Source organism: Oncorhynchus gorbuscha, linkage group LG16 (assembly GCF_021184085.1).
Source record: "Oncorhynchus gorbuscha isolate QuinsamMale2020 ecotype Even-year linkage group LG16, OgorEven_v1.0, whole genome shotgun sequence".
NCBI classification, from domain to species: Eukaryota; Metazoa; Chordata; class Actinopteri; order Salmoniformes; family Salmonidae; genus Oncorhynchus; species Oncorhynchus gorbuscha.
The window spans coordinates 25599753-25612784 of NC_060188.1; the positions used below are offsets into that span (position 1 = coordinate 25599753).

At 47.5% G+C, this 13032-nt stretch overlaps 1 protein-coding gene across 1 annotated transcript in view; it reads left to right on the forward strand.

The window, feature by feature from the left end:
• The first annotated feature begins 678 nt into the window (after positions 1 to 678).
• LOC124000153 (potassium voltage-gated channel subfamily H member 4-like) overlaps positions 679 to 13032 on the forward strand; it is a 41644-nt gene continuing 29290 nt past the window's right edge. Inside the window, exon 1 of the mRNA XM_046306332.1 lies at positions 679 to 1213. Within this exon, the coding sequence (XP_046162288.1) occupies positions 1138 to 1213 (76 nt within the window). The 5' untranslated portion in view covers positions 679 to 1137. The remainder of the gene's footprint in view (positions 1214 to 13032) is intronic.

Genomic DNA, 13032 nt, shown 5'->3' on the forward strand with positions numbered 1-13032 from the left:
TGTGCCTACATGCGTGCGTGTACAATTTGCCTCCCTGTGCATGTCAACAGGTATACATGGGTATTCTCATCCCTATTTCCTAGTAAGGATACAGGATCAGAAGGGGATGATGGCAGTGGTGTGTACAGCAGAAAAAGAGGGAGGAGTGAGGCAGAATGAAAGAGAAAGCCAGATGAGATTCATTGGTCTACTGACTGCCAGTGTTTCTGTTAGAGGGGGTGCAACAAGAGAGAGTGTCTATTAGTGTGTAAAGGAGAGGGATGACGAGGGGACAGAGTAAGATAAGGTTTGATTTGATTCGTTTTGATTTGTTTTGATATAGAGCCTGAAGGCGTGCGCAAGGAGAACAAACAGAGAAATGTATTGTTTATAAACAGTGGGAAATGGAGAGTAGCAGGGGAAAGAGAGAGAGAGACAAATGAGAAAGAGGAAAGGGAGGTAGAGAAAGAGAGTAGAGGGAGGGAGAGAGAAAGAAACAGAAACAGGAAGAGAGTGGTGAGAGAGCGATAGAGAATGGCAGAGACTGATAGAAGAGAGAGAGAGAGAAAGAGAGAGAGAGAGAGAGAGAGAGAGAGAGAGAGAGAGAGAGAGAGAGAGAGAGAGAGAGAGAGAGAGAGAGAGAGAGAGAGAGAGAGAGAGAGAGAGAGAGAGAGAGAGAGAGAGAGAGAGAGAGAGAGAACTGACTCAGATAAGGGAAGTGGCGTGCGCATCCTGCTCTCCTGCTGGGGCTAGATGAGAGTTCAGACTGATCTGGGAGGTGAGAAGAACAGAGAGATACACTGCATAACTTGATGACTCTAAGCTGACAGTGAGTTACAACACCTTAGCTTGTTCCACGGTGAGAGGAATAACTACCCACACTACAGAGAAGGAAGGAGCTAGAGAGAAAGATTATCAGCCTACTTCGGATAAAGAATAGGAAAGGTGGAAGAAGGAAGACTATAAACCTGAGACTGAGGTAAATGCCACTGATGCCCAGCTGACCTGTAGCTGAGTGCTGAGGCAGGAACAAGGAGAAACATCTGTTGAAGTGCAGACTGCAGAGTCACGTTGGTCTGACTCGCCCTCCTCTCAGCTCTGTCTGTTGGGGGATGGAGTGACTTGGTGAGCCCGGCTCTGTCTTCATCGTTGGACAACATGCCTGTGATGAAGGGCCTCCTGGCCCCCCAGAACACCTTCCTGGACACCATTGCCAACCACTTTGATGGCACCCGTAAGTATACCCTTTACTCAAGCCTTTCTGCCTTTGTGCCACCCTCCGTGCCCACCTAATTGGGATGCCTGCAGTGTTACAATGGGTTTGATTGATTGTAATTTACTGGTGAGGTAATGTACAAGTTGTGAACAAGTTGTGTTTAATACATTGTGACTTTTCATTATAAGATTTCCTCTTTGATTTTGCGTCAGCGGGTCAATGAAAATAGGACCATCTTTTATCTATTGATTTTGGGCAGGATTCAATCTGTATCGCCAAAGTATTGCTGAAGATCAGCGTTATAGCTCGATTTAAATGCAATGTCCCTGCGTTCGTGGAGATTGCAAATACTGCATATGTGGGCTGAATCGGCAGTTACCTTTACATTTGAACTCAGAACTACTGCTATACAGATTGAAATATATTTATGACTATATCATTCAAAGCGCATGGTGTCAAGCATTTGAACCATCGAGAAGCACAACTGTTTCCTGGGGGGGGGTTGCTGTGGGATTAATGCAAATTCTCTTGAGTCTAAGACGTTGGGGGGGGGGTTATAAACTGGCATATGAAATTGTTTTAAGATGGTCCTACCATGGATCATTTAGCTATTTGATTTAGCATTTTAGGACCCTTTAGGTATCCCAAAAATATATTTGAAAAGTATTTGATAAAATATTGAATTTGGCCTTTAGTACCAAATACCACAGAAACACATTGAATAACACATTCATAAGTGACAAAAAAGACAGTTAAAAAAATAAATCCTAAGGAATAAGGTTTTGAAGTGTCTGTCAGATATCTAGGAGAAATAAGAAAGCTCAGTCTTGTCAAGGTTGAGCTTGAGGTCGTGGGCCAGGCACGATATCTGCCAGGCACGCAGAGATGTGTGTCTCCACCTGGGTGTCAGAAGGGGCTGAAGAAGAAAAGGAGTTCAATGTCATCTGCATCGCAATGATAGGAGAGACCATGTGAGGATATGACAGAGCCGAGTGACTTGGTGTATATGTAGGTTAGTTTCTAAATGTAATCCATTACAGTTACTCGTTACCTGTCCAAAATTCTAATCAGTAACGTAACTTTTGGATTACCCAAACTCAGTAATATAATCTGATTACATTCAGTTACTTTTAGATTTGTTTTCCCTTAAGAGGCATTAGAGGAATGTATGTTACCAATTGAATGACATCTATTGCAGGAAAAATCTGTCATGTTTGTCATTCATTGTCATGTCTTGTCCCTGTGCTCCCCATGCTATTCGTTTCCCTCTGCTGGTCTTGTTTGGTTCTATCCTTCTCTCTCCCCCTCCCTCTCTCACTCTCTCGCTCTCTCTTCTCTCTGTCGTTCCGTTCCTGCTCCCAGCTGTTCCTATTCCCCTAATCATCATTTAGTCTTTCCACACCTGTTCCCGATCCTTTCCCCTGATTAGACTCCCTATTTATTCCTTTGTGATCCGTTCCTGTTCCGTCGGTTCCTTGTTTTGTATTCCATGCTGTAATTGCGTTTCGCCCAGTCCTGTCGTGTTTTTTGCCGTGATTGTGTATCACCCTGTCCTGTCGTGTTTTGTGCCTTCTTCAGACGCTGCGTGTGAGCAGGTGTCTCAGTTGACTACGGCCTGCGCCTACCCGAAGCGACCTGCAGTCTGTGGCCGCTTCTCCAGTTGTTTTCCCCTCTACTATCTAGAGGATTTCAGTTATTCGGTTTTGAGCATTAATAAACTCTGTTTCTGTTAAGTCGCGTTTGGGTCCTCCTTCACCTGCATGACAGAAGGAACCGACCAAAGAATGGACCCAGCGACTTCAGACGCTCGTTACACTGCCGTCGAGATCCAAGGAGCCATGCTCGGCAGACACGAGCAGGAATTGTCTGCTGCTCGCCATGCCGTGGAGAACCTGGCCGCTCAGGTTTCCGACCTCTCTGGACAGTTCCAGAGTCTACGTCTCGTGCCACCTGTTACTCCCTGGCCTGCCGAGCCTCCTGAACCCAGGGTTAATAACCCACCTTGCTACTCCGGGCAGCCCACTGAATGCCGCTCCTTTCTCACGCAGTGTGAGATTGTGTTCTCTCTCCAACCCCACACATACTCTAGAGAGAGCTCGGGTTGCTTTCGTCATTTCACTCCTTACTGGCCGGGCTCGAGAATGGGGCACAGCTATCTGGGAGGCAAGGGCTGATTGCTCTAACAGATTCCAGAACTTTAAAGAGGAGATGATTCGGGTTTTTGACCGTTCAGTTTTTGGTGAGGAGGCTTCCAGGGCCCTGGCTTCCTTATGCCAAGGTGAACGGTCCATAACGGATTATTCCATTGAGTTTCGCACTCTTGCTGCCTCTAGTGAGTGGAACGAGCCGGCGCTGCTCGCTCGTTTTCTGGAGGGACTCCACGCAGTGGTTAAGGATGAGATTCTCTCCCGGGAGGTTCCTTCAGATGTGGACTCCTTGATTGCTCTCGCCATCCGCATAGAACGACGGGTAGATCTTCGTCACCGGGCTCGTGGAAGAGAGCTCGCATCAACGGTGTTTCCCTGCTCCGCATCGCAACCATCTCCCTCTGGCTTTGAGACTGAGCCCACGCAGCTGGGAGGGATTCGCATCTCGAATAAGGAGAGGGAACAGAGGATCACCAACCGCCTGTGCCTCTATTGCGGAGTTGCTGGACATTTTGTTATTTCATGTCCAGTAAGAGGCCAGAGCCCATCAGTAAGCGGAGGGCTACTGGTGAGCGCTACTACTCAGGTCCCTTCATCTAGATCTTGTACTACTATGTCGGTCCATCTACGCTGGACCGGTTCGGGTGCTACATGCAGTGCTTTGATTGACTCTGGGGCTGAGGGTTGTTTCATGGACGAAGCATGGGCTCGGAAACATAACATTCCTTTCAGACCGTTAGACAGGCCTACGCCCATGTTTGCCTTAGATGGTAGTCATCTTCCCAGTATCAAATTTGAGACACTACCTTTAACTCTCACAGTATCTGGTAACCACAGTGAGACTATGTCTTTTTTGATTTTCCGTTCACCGTTTACACCTGTTGTTTTGGGTCACCCCTGGCTTGTATGTCATAATCCTTCTATTAATTGGTCTAGTAATTCTATCCTATCCTGGAACGTTTCTTGTCATGTGAAGTGTTTAATGTCTGCCATCCCTCCCATTTCTTCTGTCCCTACTTCTCAGGAGGAACCTGGCGATTTGACAGGAGTGCCGGAGGAATATCATGATCTGCGCACGGTCTTCAGTCGGTCCCGAGCCAACTCCCTTCCTCCTCACCGGTCGTATGATTGTAGTATTGATCTCCTTCCGGGGACCACTCCTCCTCGAGGTAGACTATACTCTCTGTCGGCTCCCGAACGTAAGGCTCTCGAGGATTATTTGTCTGTGTCTCTTGACGCCGGTACCATAGTGCCTTCTTCCTCTCCGGCCGGGGCGGGGTTCTTTTTTGTTAAGAAGAAGGAAGGTACTCTGCGTCCCTGCGTGGATTATCGAGGGCTGAATGACATAACGGTTAAGAATCGTTATCCGCTTCCCCTTATGTCATCAGCCTTCGAGATTCTGCAGGGAGCCAGGTGCTTTACTAAGTTGGACCTTCGTAACGCTTACCATCTCGTGCGCATCAGAGAGGGGGACGAGTGGAAAACGGCGTTTAATACTCCGTTAGGGCATTTTGAGTACCGGGTTCTGCCGTTCGGTCTCGCCAATGCGCCAGCTGTTTTTCAGGCATTAGTTAATGATGTTCTGAGAGACATGCTGAACATTTTTGTTTTTGTCTATCTTGACGATATCCTGATTTTTTCTCCGTCACTCGAGATTCATGTTCAGCACGTTCGACGTGTTCTACAGCGCCTTTTAGAGAATTGTCTCTACGTAAAGGCTGAGAAGTGCTCTTTTCATGTCTCCTCCGTTACTTTTCTCGGTTCCGTTATTTCCGCTGAAGGCATTCAGATGGATTCCGCTAAGGTCCAAGCTGTCAGTGATTGGCCCGTTCCAAGGTCACGTGTCGAGTTGCAGCGCTTCTTAGGTTTCGCTAATTTCTATCGGCGTTTCATTCGTAATTTCGGTCAAGTTGCTGCCCCTCTCACAGCTCTTACTTCTGTCAAGACGTGTTTTAAGTGGTCCGGTTCCGCCCAGGGAGCTTTTGATCTTCTAAAAGAACGTTTTACGTCCGCTCCTATCCTCGTTACTCCTGACGTCACTAGACAATTCATTGTCGAGGTTGACGCTTCAGAGGTAGGCGTGGGAGCCATTCTATCCCAGCGCTCCCAGTCTGACGATAAGGTTCATCCTTGCGCTTATTTTTCTCATCGCCTGTCGCCATCTGAGCGCAACTATGATGTGGGTAACCGTGAACTGCTCGCCATCCGCTTAGCCCTAGGCGAATGGCGACAGTGGTTGGAGGGGGACCGTTCCTTTTGTCGTTTGGACAGACCATAAGAACCTTGAGTACATCCGTTCTGCCAAACGACTTAATGCCCGTCAAGCTCGTTGGGCGTTGTTTTTCGCTCGTTTCGAGTTTGTGATTTCTTACCGTCCGGGTAGCAAGAACACCAAGCCTGATGCCTTATCCCGTCTGTTTAGTTCTTCTGTGGCTTCTACTGATCCCGAGGGGATTCTTCCTTATGGGCGTGTTGTCGGGTTAACAGTCTGGGGAATTGAAAGACAGGTTAAGCAAGCACTCACGCACACTGCGTCGCCGCGCGCTTGTCCTAGTAACCTCCTTTTCGTCCCTGTTTCCACTCGTCTGGCTGTTCTTCAGTGGGCTCACTCTGCCAAGTTAGCGGGTCATCCCGGTGTTCGAGGCACTCTTGCGTCTATTCGCCAGCGCTTTTGGTGGCCGACTCAGGAGCGTGACACGCGCCGTTTCGTGGCTGCCTGTTCGGACTGCGCGCAGACTAAGTCGGGTAACTCTCCTCCTGCCGGTCGTCTCAGACCGCTCCCATTCCTTCTCGACCATGGTCTCACATTGCCTTAGACTTCATTACCGGTCTGCCTTTGTCTGCGGGGAAGACTGTGATTCTGACGGTTGTCGATAGGTTCTCTAAGGCGGCACATTTCATTCCCCTCGCTAAACTTCCTTCCGCTAAGGAGACGGCACAAATCATTATTGAGAATGTATTCAGAATTCATGGCCTCCCGTTAGACGCCGTTTCAGACAGAGGTCCGCAATTCACGTCACAGTTTTGGAGGGAGTTCTGTCGTTTGATTGGTGCGTCCGTCAGTCTCTCTTCCGGGTTTCATCCCCAGTCTAACGGTCAAGCAGAGAGGGCCAATCAGACGATTGGTCGCATACTACGCAGCCTTTCTTTCAGGAACCCTGCGTCTTGGGCAGAACAGCTCCCCTGGGCAGAATACGCTCACACGCTTCCTTCGTCTGCTACCGGGTTATCTCCGTTTCAGAGTAGTCTGGGTTACCAGCCTCCTCTGTTCTCATCCCAGCTTGCCGAGTCCAGCGTTCCCTCCGCTCAAGCGTTTGTCCAACGTTGTGAGCGCACCTGGAGGAGGGTGAGGTCTGCACTTTGCCGTTACAGGGCACAGACGGTGAGAGCCGCCAATAAACGCAGGATTAAGAGTCCAAGGTATTGTTGCGGCCAGAGAGTGTGGCTTTCCACTCGCAACCTTCCTCTTACGACAGCTTCTCGTAAGTTGACTCCGCGGTTCATTGGTCCGTTCCGTGTCTCCCAGGTCGTCAATCCTGTCGCTGTGCGACTGCTTCTTCCGCGACATCTTCGTCGCGTCCATCCTGTCTTCCATGTCTCCTGTGTTAAGCCCTTTCTTCGCACCCCCGTTCGTCTTCCCTCCCCCCCCTCCCGTCCTTGTCGAGAGCGCACCTATTTACAAGGTACATAAGATTATGGACATGCGTTCTCGGGGACGGGGTCACCAATACCTAGTGGATTGGGAGGGTTACGGTCCTGAGGAGAGGAGTTGGGTTCCGTCTCGGGACGTGCTGGACCGTTCGCTCATCGATGATTTCCTCCGTTGCCGCCAGGATTCCTCCTCGAGTGCGCCAGGAGGCGCTCGGTGAGTGGGGGGGTACTGTCATGTTTGTCATTCATTGTCATGTCTTGTCCCTGTGCTCCCCATGCTATTCGTTTCCCTCTGCTGGTCTTGTTTGGTTCTATCCTTCTCTCTCCCCCTCCCTCTCTCACTCTCTCGCTCTCTCTTCTCTCTGTCGTTCCGTTCCTGCTCCCAGCTGTTCCTATTCCCCTAATCATCATTTAGTCTTTCCACACCTGTTCCCGATCCTTTCCCCTGATTAGACTCCCTATTTATTCCTTTGTGATCCGTTCCTGTTCCGTCGGTTCCTTGTTTTGTATTCCATGCTGTAATTGCGTTTCGCCCAGTCCTGTCGTGTTTTTTTGCCGTGATTGTGTATCACCCTGTCCTGTCGTGTTTTGTGCCTTCTTCAGACGCTGCGTGTGAGCAGGTGTCTCAGTTGACTACGGCCTGCGCCTACCCGAAGCGACCTGCAGTCTGTGGCCGCTTCTCCAGTTGTTTTCCCCTCTACTATCTAGAGGATTTCAGTTATTCGGTTTTGAGCATTAATAAACTCTGTTTCTGTTAAGTCGCGTTTGGGTCCTCCTTCACCTGCATGACAAAATCCATGTTAAAGTTTACATAGCTGGCCATGTATGGATGTTAAATTTGACTTCATGGGTTGGTTGTGTAGGCTTATTCTAACCAATCGCTTTCTACTACATATAATAAAGTAAGAACTGACGCTGGAGATCAGAACCAGGTACAGGGAGTGAACATTTAATGAACGGACAAGTGACAGAATATGACAAGTGACAGAACAGGAACATCGTCAGAACAGGGGGAACAAAACAACATGACAACAATAAGGCTGGAACCAGGAACAACCTAGGGAACAGACAAATATAGGGGAGGTAATGAAAACAGGCGATTGAGTCCAGCTGAGTCCAATGAATCACTGATGCGTGTGACGAGGGAAACAGGTGTGCGTAATGATGGTGGAAGGAGTGCGTAGTACTGGGAAGCCTGGGGCCCTCGAGTGCCAGGGAGGGAGAGCGGGAGCAGGCGTGACATAATATTATGATTCAATTATGTCTTTACATTAATATATATAATTTATAAGTCCAAAAATGGGATGTAGCAACTACAGATTACCCTATTAAGTCTATCAAAAGTGTACAAGTTTGAGCATGTGTCCATTAAGCCTATCGATTTAGTTTTTTATAAGCATGAATTAGATTGAGCAATAAAAGCCCCACTTTTATTCCATAGGCTGGGATCCACACTATGCAGCTGTTGTAAAATAGCATTTTTCACTGGCTGTCCACTGGTTTCAAAAACAGTGATTGATAGGCATCTTAAATTCAACAAATTATTGGGTTCAAATAGACATTCAGATTTCTGAACAGCCATCCACGAAAACCACAAGCCTTAAGGCACAAATAGCCAAATCAAATCAAAGTTTATTTGTTACGTGCCCTAAATACAACAGGCTCTAACCAATAGTGCAAAAAAGGTATTAGGTGAACAATAGGTAAGTAAAGAAATAAAATGACAGTAAAAAGACAGGCTATATACAGTAGCGAGGCTATAAAAGTAGCTACATACAGACACAGGTTAGTCAGGCTGATTGAGGTAGTAAGTACATGTAGATATGGTTAAAGTGACTATGCATAAATGATGAACAGAGAGTAGCAGTAGCGTGGGTGGGTGGGACACAATGCAGATAGTTCGGGTTGCCAATGAGAGAGCAGCAGTGTGATTCACATAAATGCGCTATGTAGGTACCAATAATAGGTGATATCTGTATCACCGTAGCGTTTATTTAAATTGGATAATCTTTGGATGCTGACAGCAGTCGCACCATTAGAAGATATAGCTTGGACCGTAGCCTGCAAAAGGCTATTTCTGACATTTTCCCGCGATCCATCAAACACATTTGGTGTGTCATTGTAGTGGTCTCTGACTTGTCAGACACGCTCAGATGCAACAAAATTAAAGTTGCGCCTTTTTTCAATGCTGCTTTGAATGTCATTAAGAAAACAGAGAAGTGTCAAAGATTTTTTTCGCAAACATCCTTTCTGAATTTAAAAGTAATCCTCAAAGTAATCATCTAGTTTTTCAAAAGTATCTGTAATCTGATTACACTACTTTAGCTGGTAACATAACGGATTACAGTTACCGTTTTTTTGTAATCCCTTACATGTAGCCTGGCGAAAGTAAACCCAGCACAGGACACAAACTAATTTGGGGTTGTTTATTCTGTCAAATCTTAAATTTAAAATAATATAATGTAAGAGGGAAATCACTGCAAGTCACCATAAAGTAAAGTTAAGTCCAAATCACAACCAAGGGAAATAAATAAAGTGCATAAAAACAATCTGAGTACAAAAAGTACAAAGTGAAATGCATAAACGGTAGTGGCTCTGCTTTCTATAGAAACACAAGAAAATACAGAGACCACAATGTTCCGTTAGAATGGACTTTCTAACATTTCAAATGTCTGGGTACATGTTCATAAACAAAATGACATTGTGCATGAAAAACAAAATACATTTTGTCATAAAACATTATGAATACTTACAAACACACTGTCCAGGTGATACCCTAATACCACATGGGACAGTAGATCCTCATCTCACCCATACTGCACTGGGAGAAATGTCATATGAACAGATAAGTTACAATTAAAAAATGAAACAAAATACAGCACACTGAAGCTTTACATGAAATATAATGTCATTCTCATAATTACTCACACTTCAAATAATGTTATCATCAACTCCACCACGTGGTTCTGAGAACGCTCGTATTCAGCGAGCAAGAAGCTAACACCCTCATGTAGATCTGAAAGTATCAACAGGCTAACATGACCATCTGGCATAAATATTACAAAACTAAATCTTGTACACTGCAGATGATGCAGAATATGATATTTTCCGGTACAAGAGTAAGATAAAAAGTATTATTTACCCATCTAAGGTATCGTTGGACCCGCAATGGATTTCAACAGCTCTCCAGTGTAATTGCTTGCTCTCACTCTTAGACACTGCGCATGCGCAATCCCATAACCGCTCTCACACATTATTTATGGATCTCTTTTAGGGACAGTGCCATCTAGTGGATTTAAATGAATACAGCTATGTGCTTTTACCACCTGGCTACTTATAGAGAGAAGAGGAGAGGGCCTAGAACCAAGTCCTGGGGGACACCAGTAGTGAGAACACGTTGGGCAGACATAGATCCTCTCCATGTCACCTGGTAGGAGCAGCCTGCCAGGTAGGATGCAATCCAAGAGTGTGCAGACCCTGAGACACCCAGCCCTGAGAGACTGGAGAGGAGGATCTAATGGTTGACGAAAGCAGCAGATAGATCTAGGAGGATGAGAACAGAGGAGAGACAATCAGCTTTGGTAGTGCGGTGAGCCTCTGTGACAGAGGAGAGCAGTCTCAGTTGAGTGACCTGTCTTCAAGCCTTGACCGGCTTGACACTAATTGCTAATTGCCTACCAGAGGTGAAGAGCACACTTCCCGGTACTAATTGCTGATTGCATAGGAGAGGACAAACCACTCCCCCTCCAATACAGCCACTGATTACCAAAACAATAACCGTCACAAATTGCCCTGCCCTTTATTCCTGGTTGTTATGAGCAGTCAGCAGTTCATACACTAAGTAGGACACTGGAAAGACAGACCACACTTAAAGTAAATGGCCCTAGCTAGCAAAAATAGAGTATTAAACAACAACAGATAAAGACAAAAATTATACTTATTACTCCTAGATATATTAGTGTGTGTGTGCTCTAGCTATAGATTGAAGCTACACCGCTACATGGCAAAACAATTATTAACTACTGAAAACACTACCTAGATTTGAATTTACTTCAACTACCACTTAGTCCAACTACCACTCTACTACTAGTACAAAATGTTGTTAAATTACTTGAAGAACTATAAGTGTAAGTGGTACTGGAGAGGGGCAGCCAGTCAACACTGAGTGTAAGTGGTACTGGAGAGGGGCAGCCAACACTGAGTGTAAGTGGTATTGGAGAGGGGCAGCCAGTCAACACTGAGTGTAAGTGGTACTGGAGAGGGGCAGCCAGTCAACACTGAGTGTAAGTGGTACTGGAGAGGGGCAGCCAGTCAACACTGAGTGTAAGTGGTACTGGAGAGGGGCAGCCAGTCAACACTGAGTGTAAGTGGTACTGGAGAGGGGCAGCCAGTCAACACTGAGTGTAAGTGGTACTGGAGAGGGGCAGCCAACACTGAGTGTAAGTGGTATTGGAGAGGGGCAGCCAGTCAACACTGAGTGTAAGTGGTACTGGAGAGGGGCAGCCAGTCAACACTGAGTGTAAGTGGTACTGGAGAGGGGCAGCCAGTCAACACTGAGTGTAAGTGGTACTGGAGAGGGGCAGCCAACACTGAGTGTAAGTGGTACTGGAGAGGGGCAGCCAGTCAACACTGTTTGTAAGTGGTACTGGAGAGGGGCAGCCAGTCAACACTGAGTGTAAGTGGTACTGGAGAGGGGCAGCCAGTCAACACTGAGTGTAAGTGGTACTGGAGAGGGGCAGCTAGTCAACACTGAGTGTAAGTGGTACTGGAGAGGGGCAGCCAGTCAACACTGAGTGTAAGTGGTACTGGAGAGGGGCAGCCAGTCAACACTGAGTGTAAGTGGTACTGGATAGGGGCAGCCAGTCAACACTGAGTGTAAGTGGTACTGGAGAGGGGCAGCCAACACTGAGTGTAAGTGGTACTGGAGAGGGGCAGCCAGTCAACACTGTGTGTAAGTGGTACTGGAGAGGGGCAGCCAGTCAACACTGAGTGTAAGTGGTACTGGAGAGGGGCAGCCAGTCAACACTGAGTGTAAGTGGTACTGGAGAGGGGCAGCCAGTCAACACTGGTGTAAGTGGTACTGGAGAGGGGCAGCCAGTCAACACTGAGTGTAAGTGGTACTGGAGAGGGGCAGCCAGTCAACACTGAGTGTAAGTGGTACTGGAGAGGGGCAGCCAGTCAACACTGAGTGTAAGTGGTACTGGAGAGGGACAGCCAACACTGAGTGTAAGTGGTATTGGAGAGGGGCAGCCAGTCAACACTGAGTGTAAGTGGTACTGGAGAGGGGCAGCCAGTCAACACTGAGTGTAAGTGGTACTGGAGAGGGGCAGCCAGTCAACACTGAGTGTAAGTGGTACTGGAGAGGGGCAGCCAACACTGAGTGTAAGTGGTACTGGAGAGGGGCAGCCAGTCAACACTGTGTGTAAGTGGTACTGGAGAGGGGCAGCCAGTCAACACTGAGTGTAAGTGGTACTGGAGAGGGGCAGCCAGTCAACACTGAGTGTAAGTGGTACTGGAGAGGGGCAGCCAGTCAACACTGAGTGTAAGTGGTACTGGAGAGGGGCAGCCAGTCAACACTGAGTGTAAGTGGTACTGGAGAGGGGCAGCCAGTCAACACTGAGTGTAAGTGGTACTGGATAGGGGCAGCCAGTCAACACTGAGTGTAAGTGGTACTGGAGAGGGGCAGCCAACACTGAGTGTAAGTGGTACTGGAGAGGGGCAGCCAGTCAACACTGTGTGTAAGTGGTACTGGAGAGGGGCAGCCAGTCAACACTGAGTGTAAGTGGTACTGGAGAGGGGCAGCCAGTCAACACTGAGTGTAAGTGGTACTGGAGAGGGGCAGCCAGTCAACACTGAGTGTAAGTGGTACTGGAGAGGGGCAGCCAGTCAACACTGAGTGTAAGTGGTACTGGAGAGGGGCAGCCAGTCAACACTGAGTGTCAGTGGTACTGGAGAGGGGCAGCCAACACTGAGTGTAAATGGTACTGGAGAGGGGCAGCCATCACTGAATGTAAGTGGTAATGGAGAAGGGCAGCCAGT